The 16,634-nt window shown below is 38.4% G+C and overlaps 1 protein-coding gene across 1 annotated transcript in view; it reads right to left on the reverse strand.

Annotated features, from left to right (window-relative positions):
* Positions 1–397: 397 nt before the first annotated feature.
* Positions 398–16,634, reverse strand: part of gli1 (GLI family zinc finger 1) — a 58,463-nt gene continuing 42,226 nt past the window's right edge. The window contains exons 6-13 of the mRNA XM_079432678.1: positions 15,386–15,500; positions 13,971–14,078; positions 13,705–13,842; positions 10,888–11,037; positions 10,634–10,798; positions 7,841–8,077; positions 5,476–5,782; positions 398–4,638 (exon numbers count right to left, since the gene is read on the reverse strand). Of these exons, the coding sequence (XP_079288804.1) occupies positions 2,207–4,638; positions 5,476–5,782; positions 7,841–8,077; positions 10,634–10,798; positions 10,888–11,037; positions 13,705–13,842; positions 13,971–14,078; positions 15,386–15,500 (3,652 nt within the window). The 3' untranslated portion in view covers positions 398–2,206. The remainder of the gene's footprint in view (positions 4,639–5,475; positions 5,783–7,840; positions 8,078–10,633; positions 10,799–10,887; positions 11,038–13,704; positions 13,843–13,970; positions 14,079–15,385; positions 15,501–16,634) is intronic.

Here is a 16,634-nt window from a genome sequence, read left to right on the forward strand (position 1 = left end):
GTGTGTGTGGATTTGTTCACTACTCACTGCTGTGTGTGTGCACTTGGATGGGTTAAACGCAGAGCACCAATTTCGAGTATGGGTCACCATACTTGACAATACGTCACGACTTTTACTTTACTTTTTACTAGTTGCAACATTTCTCATTTTCATTTTTGATGTACTAAAAGAACTAAATCTGAAATAAAATTTAATAAATATTAAACATGCTTAAAAAACAAAACCTATTAAAAATATCAAAACAAAAATGTATGACTAAAACTTTAACTAAAATGAAAATGAAAACAAAAAAAATCTATAAATAAAACTAATTCAAAATATAAATTAAAACTATAATAGTATCTCAATGATACTAAAATAATGCACAAAGAAACATAATACAGTACATCATTTTCTTCCATCACAGGCTCTGTTTATTTATAAACTGGTATAATATAGTACTTTTGTACAAAAATGTAGAAAACGGTACGCAAAAATATCACTTCCTTGTAAATAGATGAGATAAATGCTAATATCATAAATCTGTTACTACTTTATGAACTTTTGCCAGCAAAAAGGTTTGAGTGAACTGTGACAGATATAAAAACACACAGAAATGCAAAAACCACAAAATGTTTTTTTTTTCTTTAAAAAAAGAGGAAATGATAAAAAAGAACATTGTTACATTTTTGCAGCAATATGGAAGCACATGACGTCAAGCAGTCTATGCAAATGATGTCTAGCAAATATCAAGAGTGGACTCGTCTCAGTGCCGGTCGTCTTTGGTATGCCACAGAAAGTGGAAACACTGGGATTTTTAAAGGGTTGCAGCCCTCGATAACACTTAAATGATAAAATGATACGTAAAACGAGTTAAGCACAACGTAGACAATGTGTTGAAATAACAGAGGACTCAAAACCAAAAAATAAAATACCTGCACTGTATGTACCTTTCATACTATATGGAACCTTTAATTAAAATTCATCACTTCTCCTCAGCTCAGTGCTGTTGTCAGTGCAATGCATATGCATGCTAGCTTGGGTTACATAGCGCAGCGTAGACTAAAAGAAATCTTACAAAAACCACTCAGTGCCGTTACCCTTTAACATATCTGTCTGAAAGCAGACTAGTCAAATAATCAGAAAACAAACACTAGAACTTTGTAGTAATATTATGACTCAAAGGCTCCTGTCTAGACCTAGAGATAGTTAACAAAGCTTCAAAATACTGTTCTGTAATCTGCCATTATGACAGTTAGCGATGCGTTTTAGTGAGAACACTCTTTCTCCTAAGCCCAAAGTATATTCATGTACTCTTTACCCTCAGCGTGTGCAAACACATTCTTTGCACTAACTAGTTGGTCCACAAGGTGGCGACATTGGTTGTTTCAAGGTAGAAAAAGAAACGAGATGGAACGACAAACTACTGGAGACACAAGAAGAATATAGAAACCTGCTAGTTTAAAAGAGAACAAAGACGTTTGTTTTTATTGCTCATTACTTCTGTAGAGAAATAGCACAGACACCGGCAAAGATGAAACTGTCTAGTGCACATATGTCGGCCACCTGTGTTTTTGTGCATTATTAAATGGATTATACTTTGAAAGGCTATGCATTCTGCTGTACTCATACATTAAGCGTTCATATACTTTGGGCTTCATACTGAGTTTATCAATCTGTCAGAGTATTTCCATCTGACTGTCGAGTTTTCTCCAACATGTCGTACCTGTGAGGAATCAAAGAGGCCACATTGGTCAAAGGCACTTGAGTCCTGTCTTTACCAATACGTCTAGAGAACGTGCCAACCAGATTCTTCCTTTATACATTCACTCACTTAGTATTTCAGTCTTCTTATGTAGAGTTCATGTGGCTTTTGTGCCAGTCCAAATCTGTATATGTATCAAAACGTAGATTTTCTTTATACTATCTTGCCACCATTTACAATCCAAAGCTCATATTTACATTTTAAACAAGATTTCCATCGTAAACAGTCTCACAGTAGTGACCGGAATGCCCCTTCAGTAATAGTCTTTAGGCCTCTGTGGTAATGTTCAGCAACATGTTTTACACAATTACAAAACTATTATGCAAAATCTCTGAGATCCCATGAAGGACACCATCGGTACTTGGCGTATGAGCAAGAAAAGGACGTCCAGAGGAACCTTTAGTGTTGAAAGGGCAATAGAGTCTACATGCTTATTTTGGCCCAATTATATGTATAAACACTTTAAGACAATGTGTTCAAATACTTGTTCTCCCCAGCCAGGGACGTCAACATTGAGGTCATGTCCCCGATTGCCATATTGGAAAGGCCACTTGGAAGGGTGATGGAGGTTTGGGGTGTGGTGAGACGGGAGGAGGTCTGAGAGGAGCACTGGTGATGTCCAAGCGGTGGGTTTATTGGACTGTAAGATAAAGGTTCTGGGTCATCAATGATGGAAGCAAAGTCAATCTGAGCATTCTCCAAGTCCAGGTTTTCTAAGGCATTGGACATGGGTGCAGGGTCCGAGTAGGCCATCGAGGTGGGCTTGGTACTAGGGTCTATCCCTGTCAGGTGCTGCTGGGCCAGGCATGGACCATCTGGAGTCTTCTCTATGTCGCGGTGCATGTGTATCTGGCCTGAGTAGTACATGGGGTTGCTGTTATTGTTGAAGTTTTCCGAATGATGCTGCTGTTGCTGTTGTTGAACCGGTGGGAGACGGACTCCTCTTCTGGGACTGGCATTGGAGTGGACCGGGCTCAGGTGAGTTGGGCTGCCCAGGTAAGCTCCACCTGTCTGCTGTGATAGGCTGTTTTGGCGACTCAGAGGCTTTCGTCCCTGAGGTGGTCGTGGCACCATATCCGGCCCGTAGCAGGATCCCTGCATGCCAGCGGTATGCTCCTTGATGGAACTAGGAACTCGATTTTGTGGTGGGCTCATCAAGTTCTGATTCGGGTAGCCTTGGTAGGAGTTTCCAGGATAAAGGTTCTGGTTAGCTGGTTGATGTCTTCCCATTTCCATGCCATCAGGCTTCCCAGAGAGACCATCGACTACCCTTTGCTCCTGCTGCTGCTCCCAAAGGAGCTCTTGCTGGGACTGCACATAATTCCTCACCATCATTTCCTTCATCTGATGCATTGGCGTCTGTGACCTACGGCTCTCCGCCAGTGCAAGATTTATTCCTCCACCGCTCGGAAACGATCCCGCCTGGCTCTGCTGTGGAAGACAAACTTGTGTTCCCATCTGGTCATGATGGAAGTCACAGTTCGCATTGGAGGACCTGCCCATGATAGCCTGACCTGACTGCGGTGGATACGCCTGCATATTCGCATTATGCCGATGCTGGTGTAGAGGTTTAGTGTTCTGGCAGGAACTGGTTCCTCCCATGGATGAATGGAACTGCTCTGGTTTTACAGTAACTCTTTGATGGCCAGGGTCAGATGTAGGGTCGTATACACCCTGTTGAGGATAGTGTTGTCCTTGCATGCTTGCACACTGGTACTGCATATCGGTCTGAGGGCTGTGGAGCTGGTTGGCCTGTCCCCAGGGTCCTGATCCATCACCCTGGCTGGGATAATGTGGACCGGAGGGGCTAAGCTGACAGTTGCTCATGCCGAACTCGGCTTGCTGTAGAAGATTGTTTGCAATGTCAGCCTGACCAATTATCCCAGTGGCACAGATCTCCTCACGCTGGTATGGACCTTGCATTTGAGACTGGTAGACTTGATCCATGCAACTCAGACCTTCTTGTCCAGGAGACAGCTGACTTGCATTGTGAGGGTGGTTGCATTGTTGAGGTTGCTGGTAGCCCATGTAGGCTTGGTCTCCACCTTGGATCATGTTGCCTTGCTCTCTGCCTTCGGCAGTCCCATGAGGATCCATGGCCATGGCCTCCATCATGACATTTTCAGTGATGCTCGGTGGACGAGGTGAGTACATGTGCCTGCTTAGAGTGGCATCAGACCCGCACTGCTGCAGTGCATTGCGGCGACTCATAAGGGACACGTTGCTTAAGCTATTAAAGCGTTGCACCTTGGGTAAACCCTGCGGGTCGGCAACAGAGCGTACAGGGTCACTGGCACGCCTTGTGTTGTTCCCGGGTGCCTGATGTGGATAGATCACTCCTGTACCGTATTCGGCATTAGCACTGTGCCTCCTTGTGCCGCTTTGCTGCAGAAACGGAGGAAGAGGTTGGCCATGGCATTCCCTCAGGAATCTTCCCGGGTTGCCAGGTTGGTCCATGTTGGGTAGCGGGGTTGGCGGTGGGCCGCCTGTTGCTGCTGCATATTTAGCTTTCAGACTATACTGCTGCGCAGGAGTCAGACTCGGTAGACCTGGCAACCCCCCGGGGGTATGATTCTGGCATGATCTGCCTCTTTGGCTGTTCTGAGGAGACAGTGGGTCGCCGGGAACATCGGTCCCCATTACGGACTGGCAGTGACCCACTTGGGACACATCACTGGAGCGTCTGCTTGATAGGTAGGGCGAGACCATAGACGAACGACGGCTCACTGTGTAGGCAGAGCTGAGGCTGCTGGTGCCGCTGCCCCGCCGGTCGTTTGGTGGGCAGGGCATTCCTATCCCGTTAACTCCGCTCAGATTCGGGGCAGAAAGCTCCATTACACGCCGGTTGGAGAGCAAGGGTGAAGGCGCACACATGCCCATCATCTCTCCTGTTGCTGAAAGGAGCAGAGAAGGAAGTTAGTATGAGAATTATTCAATAGCAAAAAATAGAATTCTAATTCTATTTTATCTATTTGTTGATTTACCCTCAAACACTTGCACTGTCTATTCGTTTTATAATTGCTTGTTTTCTTTAAAAAAAGGCCTCTAACACTAGCCTCCTCTATTCTTTTTCTGTTGTATATTCTTGTTTTCTTTTTGTTATATATATACAGGGTGCGATTTGCAGGGGGGATGGGGGGGGGGGGGGGTTCCCCCCTTCTGGTCTATGTATGTTTTTATCCCTGGTTTACAGTTTTTTTTAGTCATAGATGTATCTTTTGACCAAAATAAACTTCAAATGTTTTATAATAAATTGCAATCGGTATTTGTATAGTTTTTTAGTTGTAGTTTGTTTTACAACTAAAACAACATGCAATTTTTAATAATAAATTAATTGCAATAATTGGTGTTCATTTTTTTTTTTTACTCATAATTATTGTCCTTTGACAAAAATATCCTGCAAATTGTCACGTCATATTTACAGATTTTAGTCAGTTTTTCTCTCAAAAATACATCTCATTTTAGTAGATGAAAAGAACATATTACAAATTCTGATGAGCCCAAAAGTTCAAATTCACTTGTCAATATTATTATAATATTATCAGATTGTAATATTATGCTGTGCATTTATCTCACATAGCAATAAACTGCGTTAGCATCATGATGCACATTTTTCATCTAATTTTTGTAATTGTTGATGAAATCAAAATACCATTTGTCAACAAGAATTTTCACCAGATCGACACTGATTGCAAACAAAGAACAAGAGCTTGATTTGCTTAGTCTTTTACCTGAGAGAGCCGGCAGTTTATTTCCTGCGCTCCGCCCAGGTGGTGTTTGCCGGCGAATTTGCTTCAGTTTGTCGATCTTTAGGTTCTCCAACCTCTTCAAGGCCTGAACCGACATACACATTCCCCCCGAGCCGCCGCCGGACTCGGCCACACCGGTGTTCCCGCTCTCTTCCTGTGTGGTCAGGTCCTCCAGACTACCTGCCGCATTGAGGTTCATCTCCACACCACTGTCGTTGTTGTTGGCACTCCCTAGTGGAGAACGTTCGCTACTACAGGATGACTGGCCTCCAGGGCTTGGCTGGGATTTCTAGAAATGATTCAAGACATATTGTAGTTATTATGCACACAGTTATCCATTACAATGGATCAGGCCCGGCTCCAGAATCAAATCACTGAGGGTGCTTCTTAAATTAGTGAGGGTGCTCTAATATATATATATATATATATATATATACACTCACCTAAAGGATTATTAGGAACACCTGTTCAATTTCTCATTAATGCAATTATCTAATCAACCAATCACATGGCAGTTGCTTCAATGCATTTAGGGGTGTGGTCCTGGTCAAGACAATCTCCTGAACTCCAAACTGAATGTCAGAATGGGAAAGAAAGGTGATTTAAGCAATTTTGAGCGTGGCATGGTTGTTGGTGTCAGAGGGGCCGGTCTGAGTATTTCACAATCTGCTCAGTTACTGGGATTTTCACGCACAACCATTTCTAGGGTTTACAAAGAATGGTGTGAAAAGGGAAAAACATCCAGTATGCGGCAGTCCTGTGGGCGAAAATGCCTTGTTGATGCTAGAGGTCAGAGGAGAATGGACCGACTGATAGAAGAGCAACTTTGACTGAAATAACCACTCGTTACAACCGAGGTATGCAGCAAAGCATTTGTGAAGCCACAACACGCACAACCTTGAGGCGGATGGGCTACAACAGCAGAAGACCCCACCGGGTACCACTCATCTCCACTACAAATAGGAAAAAGAGGCTACAATTTGCACGAGCTCGCCAAAATTGGACGGTTGAAGACTGGAAAAATGTTGCCTGGTCTGATGAGTCTCGATTTCTGTTGAGACATTCAGATGGTAGAGTCAGAATTTGGCGTAAACAGAATGAGAACATGGATCCATCATGCCTTGTTACCACTGTGCAGGCTGGTGGTGGTGGTGGTGTAATGGTGTGGGGGATGTTTTCTTGGCACACTTTAGGCCCCTTAGTGCCAATTGGGCATCGTTTAAATGCCACGGCCTACCTGAGCATTGTTTCTGACCATGTCCATCCCTTTATGACCACCATGTACCCATCCTCTGATGGCTACTTCCAGCAGGATAATGCACCATGTCACAAAGCTCGAATCATTTCAAATTGGTTTCTTGAACATGACAATGAGTTCACTGTACTAAAATGGCCCCCACAGTCACCAGATCTCAACCCAATAGAGCATCTTTGGGATGTGGTGGAACGGGAGCTTCGTGCCCTGGATGTGCATCCCACAAATCTCCATCAACTGCAAGATGCTATCCTATCAATATGGGCCAACATTTCTAAAGAATGCTTTCAGCACCTTGTTGAATCAATGGCACGTAGAATTAAGGCAGTTCTGAAGGCGAAAGGGGGTCAAACACAGTATTAGTATGGTGTTCCTAATAATCCTTTAGGTGAGTGTATATATACATATATACTGTAAAAAATCCAACTTTCGAAAAGTTCTACTAACCAATGTAAAGTATTAGCCTGAACAAAGAATTGTTAGTAGGAGAAGTCAGTTTAATTTTTTGTGTGAATTGTACAAAAATACTCTAAACATGTCGCTAGATACTCAAGTATTTGTTCACAACATATCCAAATGTTCTCCCAACTTTTCAAACTGAGTAATCTGAACAAACTATTTTACATTGAACAATATTGCACAAGTTTCCAGCATGCATTGCAGCTTGAAAACATTTTATTATTATTAAAATGTTATTATTGTTTAAAATTTTACTGGCTTAATTTATGCTGCTGCTGTCACTGTCAGTTAGCTCTCATGTGGATCAGAGTTCATATTTTTACTTATTTAAGATTTGTTGATCCTCACCATGGTTGAGAATCAACCATGATTCATCTTAGTTTATCGAGATCTCACAAAGATCTCTTATTTACATTGCGTCTACACTTTGTTATAATGAGGTGATTCATGCTGAACACAATACCTGAACAAAAACCTGATCTCCAGAGCGCAAACCATAATGCACTGGATAGTTTGCCAAATCTGCAATAAAATGCCACTAATATAGCTTTAACTGAGGGTGCTTTTGATTTTGTTTGAGAACCGGGCCTGCAATGGATAGTCAAGAGAAAAAGAGGGCAAAGCTTGTCTTACCAGTGCGGTTTCTGGAGCAAGTAATTTGCAGTCCTCTCTGCTTCTCTCCTCTTTTTCTATCAGAAGTTCAGAGGTCTGACCTGCAGGGTTCAGACCCAGAGGACGTGGTCCGGTGTCTCCGCGGTGCTTTTTAGTGATGTGAGCCTCAGGTCCGTGTACCGTCTTCACATGCTTCCTCAGAGAGCTCGGGTCAGTGTAGCGCTTGGTACAGCCGGGGATCTTACAAACATACGGTTTCTAAAGGACAGAAACAGGAGAGCATGGTTGGCATGTAATCTGCAGCTGTAGCCAAACGTTTGGAAACAAAGCTAAATTTATGCATTGTTAACTACAGGCTTATTGCTTTTTCAGGTCATGTGGTGAAATAATTCTATAAAGAATGTCAGGTTAGACTGCATTAAATGTATTCAGGCATGTTTTGCTGCTGTATTTATATTAGGAAAAGTGTTGTACATTGAAATAAAACAGAAATGCTGTTTAGAAGTGCTTTTAAAACTTTTTCTGTATTTGCATGTATGGGAAAAGAAAAGCAATAAATAAAAAAATAAAAAAATTGGATAAAGAGATATTTAAAAAATATATAGTAATAATAATAAAAATACATAAATAAATAAAGCAGTGCAACTAATTAAAAGATTTATAGATGAACCTCAAAAGGTTGTCACAAGTACATTATAAAAGACAATAAGCAAAAGAATAACCTGCACATTTTTATAAAATCAAATCAAATCACTTTTATTGTCACATCACCACAGCACATGTGCCTTCGTGAGTGAAATTCTTGAATTTCATAATAAATTAGTGCAATAATAAATGTGAATTATTTTTTTTGTTTTTAGCCATAGATTTTGTCCTTTGACAATAAATAAGCAATTTGATTTTATAATAAATGAATGCAGTCAGTGTTTGTAATAGTTTTAGCTAGAGATGCACCGATTTTTTTGGAAGTGTGACCTGCCGATACTGATTTTTGCTAATTTTGATTTTTTTTTCTAAGAACTATAATATACAGCATATACAAACAGAAATCTATACTTTTTTATTAATGCCAAAAATGATAAATTTTAAATAAATTAGACATTTTCAAACATTACAATTCTCCCAATTTGGACTAAATTACAGATGTTCTCTAACTTAAACAACTCTCAAAATAAAGTGCTCTGTGACTAGAAAGAGGTAGAAATAACAATTAACTGAAAATTAGTTGCTGTAACAAAACAGATGTCATTTCCCACTGTGTTTATAAATGCTACTTTTTCCCCCTTATTATGTGTCATCTTTCTCATCAAATTCTTACATTGTTTTAATTGATTTATTTAGAAAAATAAGAAATTAGATAATGCAATGATGTTTTTAAATATGAAATCAAACCACCAGTAGGTGGCGGCAAATGACTCTTTAAATGAGTGAGTCATTCATTCAACCGATTCGTTCAAACGGCTGATTCATTCAGAAACTAAGCAAGTGACAGTTTTTATGAATGGATTACTGAATCATTGACTCACTTGATTCATTCAAAAACATGGATTCATTTAGTAAGGAAACACCTCTGTGTTGCACGGAGATACACAGCAGTTCTGCCGTGGCTTTGATTGGAACTATTTTCATCAGCGAAATTGAGCAAAAACAGTCAATATTATGTCTAAAATATGTCACAAATTTTAACTTGTTATTTATTGAACTACTATTGTATAAAATCAGTGTCACGTTGCAATCACGTTGATACTGCAAACATCTTGGTCGTGTAATGTTGCTTACCTAAATCATATATTTTAAATATAATTTTTTTCTATCGCAGTATGCATCTATAACTTTCTGTGAGTTACTCTGTGAGTGTGCCTTCATTTGTTTTGACTGCACGAGTCATAATAATTGCATTCGATATTCAATAATAATTCACAGTTTTTGTACAGTTTTTTTTTGTTTTAGTCATAGTTTGTGTCGTTTGATAAAAAATAATCTGCAATTCTTTATAATAAATTAATGCAATAATAATTTGCAGTTTTTGTACAGTTTTACTTCTTTTTTTGTTTTAGTCAGTTTTTGATCTTTGACAATATATAAGCAATTTTATTTTATAATAAATTAATGCAATAACAAATTGCAATCAGAATTTTTTTTTTTTACAGCTCTTTTACTCAGTTTGTGTCTTTTTACAAAAATATCCTGCAGATTTTGTCATGTCATATTCATTTTAGTCAAACATTGTACAGACCCACAAATACATTATCAAAAACAAAGAAGTGAAATGCAACACATAACCAGCATATAACTTGACAATGTTTTCAAAATCGCATAAGAACATTTTTGTAACATATATAATATATAATATGTGACCCTGCAGCACAAAAGCAGTCATGAGTAGCACAGGTATATTTGTAGCAATAGCCAACAATACATTGTATGGATCAAAATTATACATTTCTCTTTTATGACAAAAATCATTAGGATATTAAGATCATGTTCCATGAAGATATTTTGTAAATTTCCTACCATAAATATATCAAAACTTCATTTTTGATTAGTAATATGCATTGCTAAGAACTTCATTTGGACAACTTTAAAGGAGATTTTCTCAATATTTAGATTTTTTCGCACCCTCAGATTTTCAAATAGTTGTATCTCAGCCAAATATTGCCCTATCCTAACAAACCATACATCAATGGAAAGCGCATTTATTCAGCCTTCAGTATAAATCTCAATGGACCCTTATGACTGGTTTTGTGGTCCAGGGTCACATATGTATATGCATATTTTATTTTTAGTTTTGTTTTATTTAGTGCATGAGTTTACCTCATTGGAGTGTGTTCGGTTCTGGTGCTTTGCGCGGTCTGATGCATTGGAGAAAGCCTTGTTGCAGCCCTCGTGTTCACACACATATGGTTTCTCACCAGTGTGTGAGCGCAGATGAGTCTTCAGGTTCTCCAGACGCGAGTACGCTTTATTGCAGCCTTCAAACTGATACGCACAAACAGAAACATTTATGTTACATTGATGTCAAGAAGGATCAAACACAGATATGGCTGACTGTCAGAGAGTGTATTCACAGTGCACTTGTGAGGTTTCTCTCCCGTGTGTCTGCGCATGTGGACCACTAGCATGTACTGGGCCTTAAAGGGCCGCTGCTCTCGAGAACAGTCCATCCAGTGACACACAAACTCCTTCTTCTCGCCGTGGATGTGCTCGTTATTGATGTGCTGTACAGAAAATCAGATTAAATAACATGACATCTCGTTGGTGCCTGTGTTGTTTTAATATGCATGTATTATAGTATTTATTAGTATTTTGAATTAGATTTTTTCAGTTTTTTAGTAGTCTTGTTATATGTGCTCTTGTCATTTTATTAGCTTTTTAAAAACTAACACAAAACACAATAAAAACACGATAACATAATAAAAAAAAACATGATTTTTGAGTTATCAGTTTTAGCAAAAAAACTCTTCTTATATATATATATATACAGTGCCCTCCATAAGTATTGGAACAGTAAAGACAAAATTGCTCTGTTAGCTGTGGAGTCAAGACATTTGCAAATATGATTAAAAGATGAATATGAGACAAAACTACAGAATGTCACATTTTATTATTAGCCGTTTCAACACATAGATGTTTTACCAAATAAAAAGAACAGCACAGCTTTTAGAGTTTCATCCCACTCATTGATGTGAGCATAAGTATTGGGACAGTTGCCTCTCAGGTCTTTCTAAGTGATCAGCTGTGTCCTGTTGCATTAATTCTTCAGATATTAAAAGCAGGGAATGTGTCGTATCAGTTATATCCATTACTTCTGTATTCTGAATCCTGCATTCGATGATGACACACAAACCAGGATGAAGACGAGGGAGCTGACTTTGAGAGAAAAGCAAGCAATTTGGATGCTAAAAGAAAAGAGGAAGTCAATTAGAGCTCTAGCAAAAACAAAGGGCATGGAGAAATCAAGAGTTTGGAAACCACCAGCGACACCAGCAACCAACAACGACCTGATCGGCTGAGAAAACAACAGTAGCTGATGACAGACAAATCTTAAAAGCTGTGAAAATGAATCCTAAAAGACGTGTCTGTAAAATCAGCAACAACTTCCAGAAAGCTGGGGTGATGCTCTGACAATCTACTGTCCTCAGGAGACTTTGACACAGAATTACAGATGCTACACAGCAAGATGCTAACCTCTGACCAGCACCAAACATAGAAAGACAAGAGTAGAGTTTGCAAAAAAGCACAAAGGTCAGCCAGAAGAGTTTTGGACCTGTGTTTATGGACCGATGAGACAAAGATGAACCTTTATCTAAGTGATGGGAAAGCACTAATGTGGAGAAAAAAGGAACTGCAATGATCCCAAGCATACAGCCTCATCTGTAAAGCATGGTGGAGGTGGTGTCATGGCATGGGCATGCATGGCTGCCTCTGGAACAGGCCCTCTCAACTTTACTGATGACTTAATGTATGATGACAGTAGCAGAATGAATTTGGAAGGGGACAAAACCATCTTGCCTACCAATATTCAAGAAAATGCCACCAGATTCATTGGGAAGTGCTTCATATTGCATCAGGACAATGACCCAAAACACCCTGCCAGTTCAGTCAAGGAGTTTATAAGAGCAAAGAAATGGAAAGTGTTAGATTGCCCAAGTCAATCTCCAGATTTAAATCTGATTGAACATGAATTTCAGCAGCTGAAGAGGAGAGTAAAGGCAGAAACTCCCCAAAACAAGCAACAATTGGAATTGGCTGCATTAAAGGCTGGGAAAAGTATTTCAAAGGATGAGAGCAAGAGTCTGGTGATGTCTATGGGTCCCAGACTCACTGCTGTGATTGTGTGCAAGGGATCTGCAACTAAATAATAGCTTTTAATCTTTAATATCTGCCTTATGTTCAACTGTCCCAATACTTATGCTCACATCAATGAGTGGATGAACTCTAAAAGTGCTGTTCTTTTTATTTGGTAAAACATGTGTTGAAACGGCTAATAATAAAATGTGACATTCTGTAGTTTTGTCTCATATTCATCTTTTAATCATATTTATAAATGTCTTGACTCCACAGCCAACAGAGCAATTTTGTCTTTACTGTTTCAATACTTATGGAGGGCACTGTATAATATATATGTATATATGTATATATGTGTGTATTATATATTCTGTTTAACTTTATTTCAGTTTAAAATTATAGTATTTATTAATATTCTGAATTAGCTTTTGTTTTTATATTCTCAGTTTTCAATTTAATAAAATTTTAATATGAGTAATTTTGTTGTTTGTTCGCCATTTTTATTAGCTTTTTATATTTGTATTTATTATTATATTTATAAATGTTTTATATACATTTTTATGTTATTTTATTTTAGCTTTTATTTTTATACTTTCAGTTTTCAATATAATTTTAGTTTAATTTTAGTAATATTTGTACTTGCACTTATTCATTTATTTTTGTATTTACATTTTGCAAGTTTAAGTTTTTCATCTAATATTTATATTTTATTTTTATGTTATTTCAAATTTATTTAATTTAACTTTTTTATTTTTTGTAATAGTTTTGTTAACAATAACATCTGCCTGGTGCAACGTGCCATTTTTGAATCTTAATGCAAAAACAAATTAGATTTCAGAGCTTCGGCAGAAGCAGAATTTTTTTGCAAACGAAGGGTTAATTTTCCTTCTGTTTATCACATAAATCTATCATATGACTTCAGAAATCTCGCTATATACCATTAAAGCCATACATACTACTGTTATGATGTTTACTAGAAACTATTCCTTTTACGAAGATGAAGTGTTTTTTGTGAAACAAAATAACAGCATACAGGTTTGAAACAATTCCGGTGAGTAAATGACTCTTTGAAAGGAATCTCTTTTTCTCTGTCTTACATGCACGAGTTGCTCCTGAGTGTCGAACTCTTTGCTGCAGCTCTCCCAGTGGCAATTGGTCTCGTAAACGGCCTCTGGTTCAGGTTTCTCCTCCTTATCGAGATCATCTCTGCCTTCCAGTAAACCCAGAAGAGGATCCTGCAGAAGAGGAACAAAGCACAGGAGCTCATATCTGAACAACATAAACATGGACCCATTTTACAGCAACCAAAATTTGGAGGATGTGAATCCATTAGTCAAGCATTAGACAATGTTTTGAAGATAACCTGGGTTCCAGTTGAGGATGGACTCGCCACGTCTCCCTCCGAATGCTCCTCCAGGTTCTTGATGTTAATGCTGTCCATCACGCTGCCCAGAACAGGCTCTGTCTTCAGCTGAAGACACACACAGCAGGGTTATTATCATTAACTAAAACTAAAACTATTTAAACATTTTGTTAATTGAAATAAAGCTAAAATAAAATAAATATTAGATGAAAAACGTATTTAAAATTTTACAATTTACAATACAGAGAAGTATGGTAGAACCATCACCATCACAAAAGACTGCTTTGTAAGTAATCTTCCTGATTTATCTCAATTCCTCAGCATATCCAACAGCGCAGAACAACTTGATGATGTAACAGAAACTATGGACTCTCTCTTTTCTAGCACTGTAGATACAGTTGCTCCTTTACGCTTAAGAAGATCAAAGAAAACAGTCCGACTCCGTGGTATAATGAGCACACTCGCACCCTAAAGAGAGCAGCCTGGAAAATGATATTAGATCAACCAGAACCGGGAACACTCCCCATGACACCTGATGTACTCGTTACATCGTAAGAAGAATGGCATCTACGCTAATATTTGTCTGTTTCTATTCTGTTTCTCAGTCCGTGTCTGGATCAGATGGTGGATCGGAGCTGGGAGATGATGTATGTGGCCCTGATCATCGGCGGAGGCCGGACACCTGGATGGGCCCCGGGGACATATCCACCAGTGAAGACCTCAACTTAAAATACAATAAAACTTAAAATAAAACAAATAACTAAAAATATAATAAAATACCGAACTACATAATACTATTATTGTTAGAAATTGCAACAATATAAAAACAGAAATATAATGCATTTATACATTTAAAATTTTAATTAAAACAATAAATAAACAATAATATCCTGGTCAGAGGAGAACTGCCCCCCGACTGAGTCTGGTTTCTCCCAAGGTTTTTTTCTCCATTCTGTCTCAGAGGGAGTTTTGTTTCCTTGCCGCTGTCGCCTCTGGCTTGCTCAGCTGGGGACACTTAATTTCTAGCGATTATCGTCAATTTGATTTCACAGATACTATTTAAACTAAACTGTGCTAGACAATGACATCACTGAACTCAATAATGAAATGCCTTTAACTGAAAATTGAGTGTTTAATCTTATTATTATACATTACTGACACTCTATCCTCCAATTTGATACAGTTAAGTGCTTTGACACAATCTGTACTGTTAAAAGCGCTTTATAAATAAAGGTGACTTGACTTCGACCCGAGTTCGAACCCGCTTTTTTCTTCAGAATTTTTTTTCTTCCTTTTTAAATCTCATATACTGCTATTTTCACTTAGTGCAAATAGCCACTGCCAATTTAAAATATTACAAAAACAATAATAATATATAAGTAATACTAAAATATCGAGAGAGTGAGGGGACTCACGTGTGTGTGTTTGGCCGGAGCGTGGAGTCTGGGGCATGATGCAGCGAGAGAGCCGTACATGTTCCCCTGCGGTCTGCAAGGGTAGTTCATGGAGCTGGAGAAACCCAATGACGGACTGAAAACACAAACATCCCATATTATAAATATTATAAACCTGAGAAGAGATGATGCCAACCCCCCAGAGGACCTCAGATGATGCCAACCATCAAACAGCATACAAAACTACCAAACTTTGCTATAAGTTTAAATCGCAACATATAATCATTGCATTTAATAGTGTTCACCGTCATTACGTCATTAACTAACTGCATGAATTTTACTGTTCATTTCTGCCATATGGACATCAACTTGACAGTCACCACTGATAAGCTACAACTAAATATAATGTAGAAACTTTCAAATAGAAACTTCAATTTTCTGTAAAGCTGCTTTGCAATAATTTGCATCGTGAAAAGCGCTATACAAATAAACTTGAATTGAATATTAATGGATCAGAATGTAGATTATCCAGGGTCCTACGCGGTTTGGAAAAGTATGGAATTCATTTCCAGGTCTGGAAAAGTATGGAAAAAAGAAAGCAGAGTATGGAAAAATATTAGCATTTCTAGATTTTTGCCCCCATTTAGGTTTTTATAATAGAAAATTAAGAATTTAATGAAAATAAGTGTATCATACAAGAAGTGTGTTTTCATGGCAGCTGTTTAGTGATTGTCAAACATGGCTGAATTAATTCAAGGTACACTTTTTAATTATGCAAAATGTTTTGCGTTTTGGGTTTCTTCTCACGATATTCTTAGCACCGTATGAGGACCTTTGCAAAAATAAAAAAAAAACCCCATTAAACTTTGCATATAGGACTGAAGCACACTAGGGCTGCCAAAAAAAATAAATAATTGAATTTCGAATATTAATTGAATTTAAAATAAAAATCCACATTCGAATGCAAAAACGTTTCTATGCATTTTCTATAGAAACCTCGGTAGCACTTTAATTTACAGTACGTGTACTTCCCTGGTACATACATGGTAAATATCTTGTACCTACAGGCAAATGAGTGGTAACACAAGGTACTTACCTGAAGTGTGTGTACATGGTAACAAATAAGAAACACGGCGTTACTTAACAGTCGCACATGCATGGTAATTAGTCTGTACATACAGACAAGTGTGGATAAGAACGGTCACTTACAGGTAGTGCCCGTACATGGTAACTAATTAGATACTTTACTGTACTTACTAATGTATAAACA

Source organism: Barbus barbus (genome assembly GCF_936440315.1).
Source record: "Barbus barbus genome assembly, chromosome: 13".
NCBI lineage: Eukaryota > Metazoa > Chordata > Actinopteri > Cypriniformes > Cyprinidae > Barbus > Barbus barbus.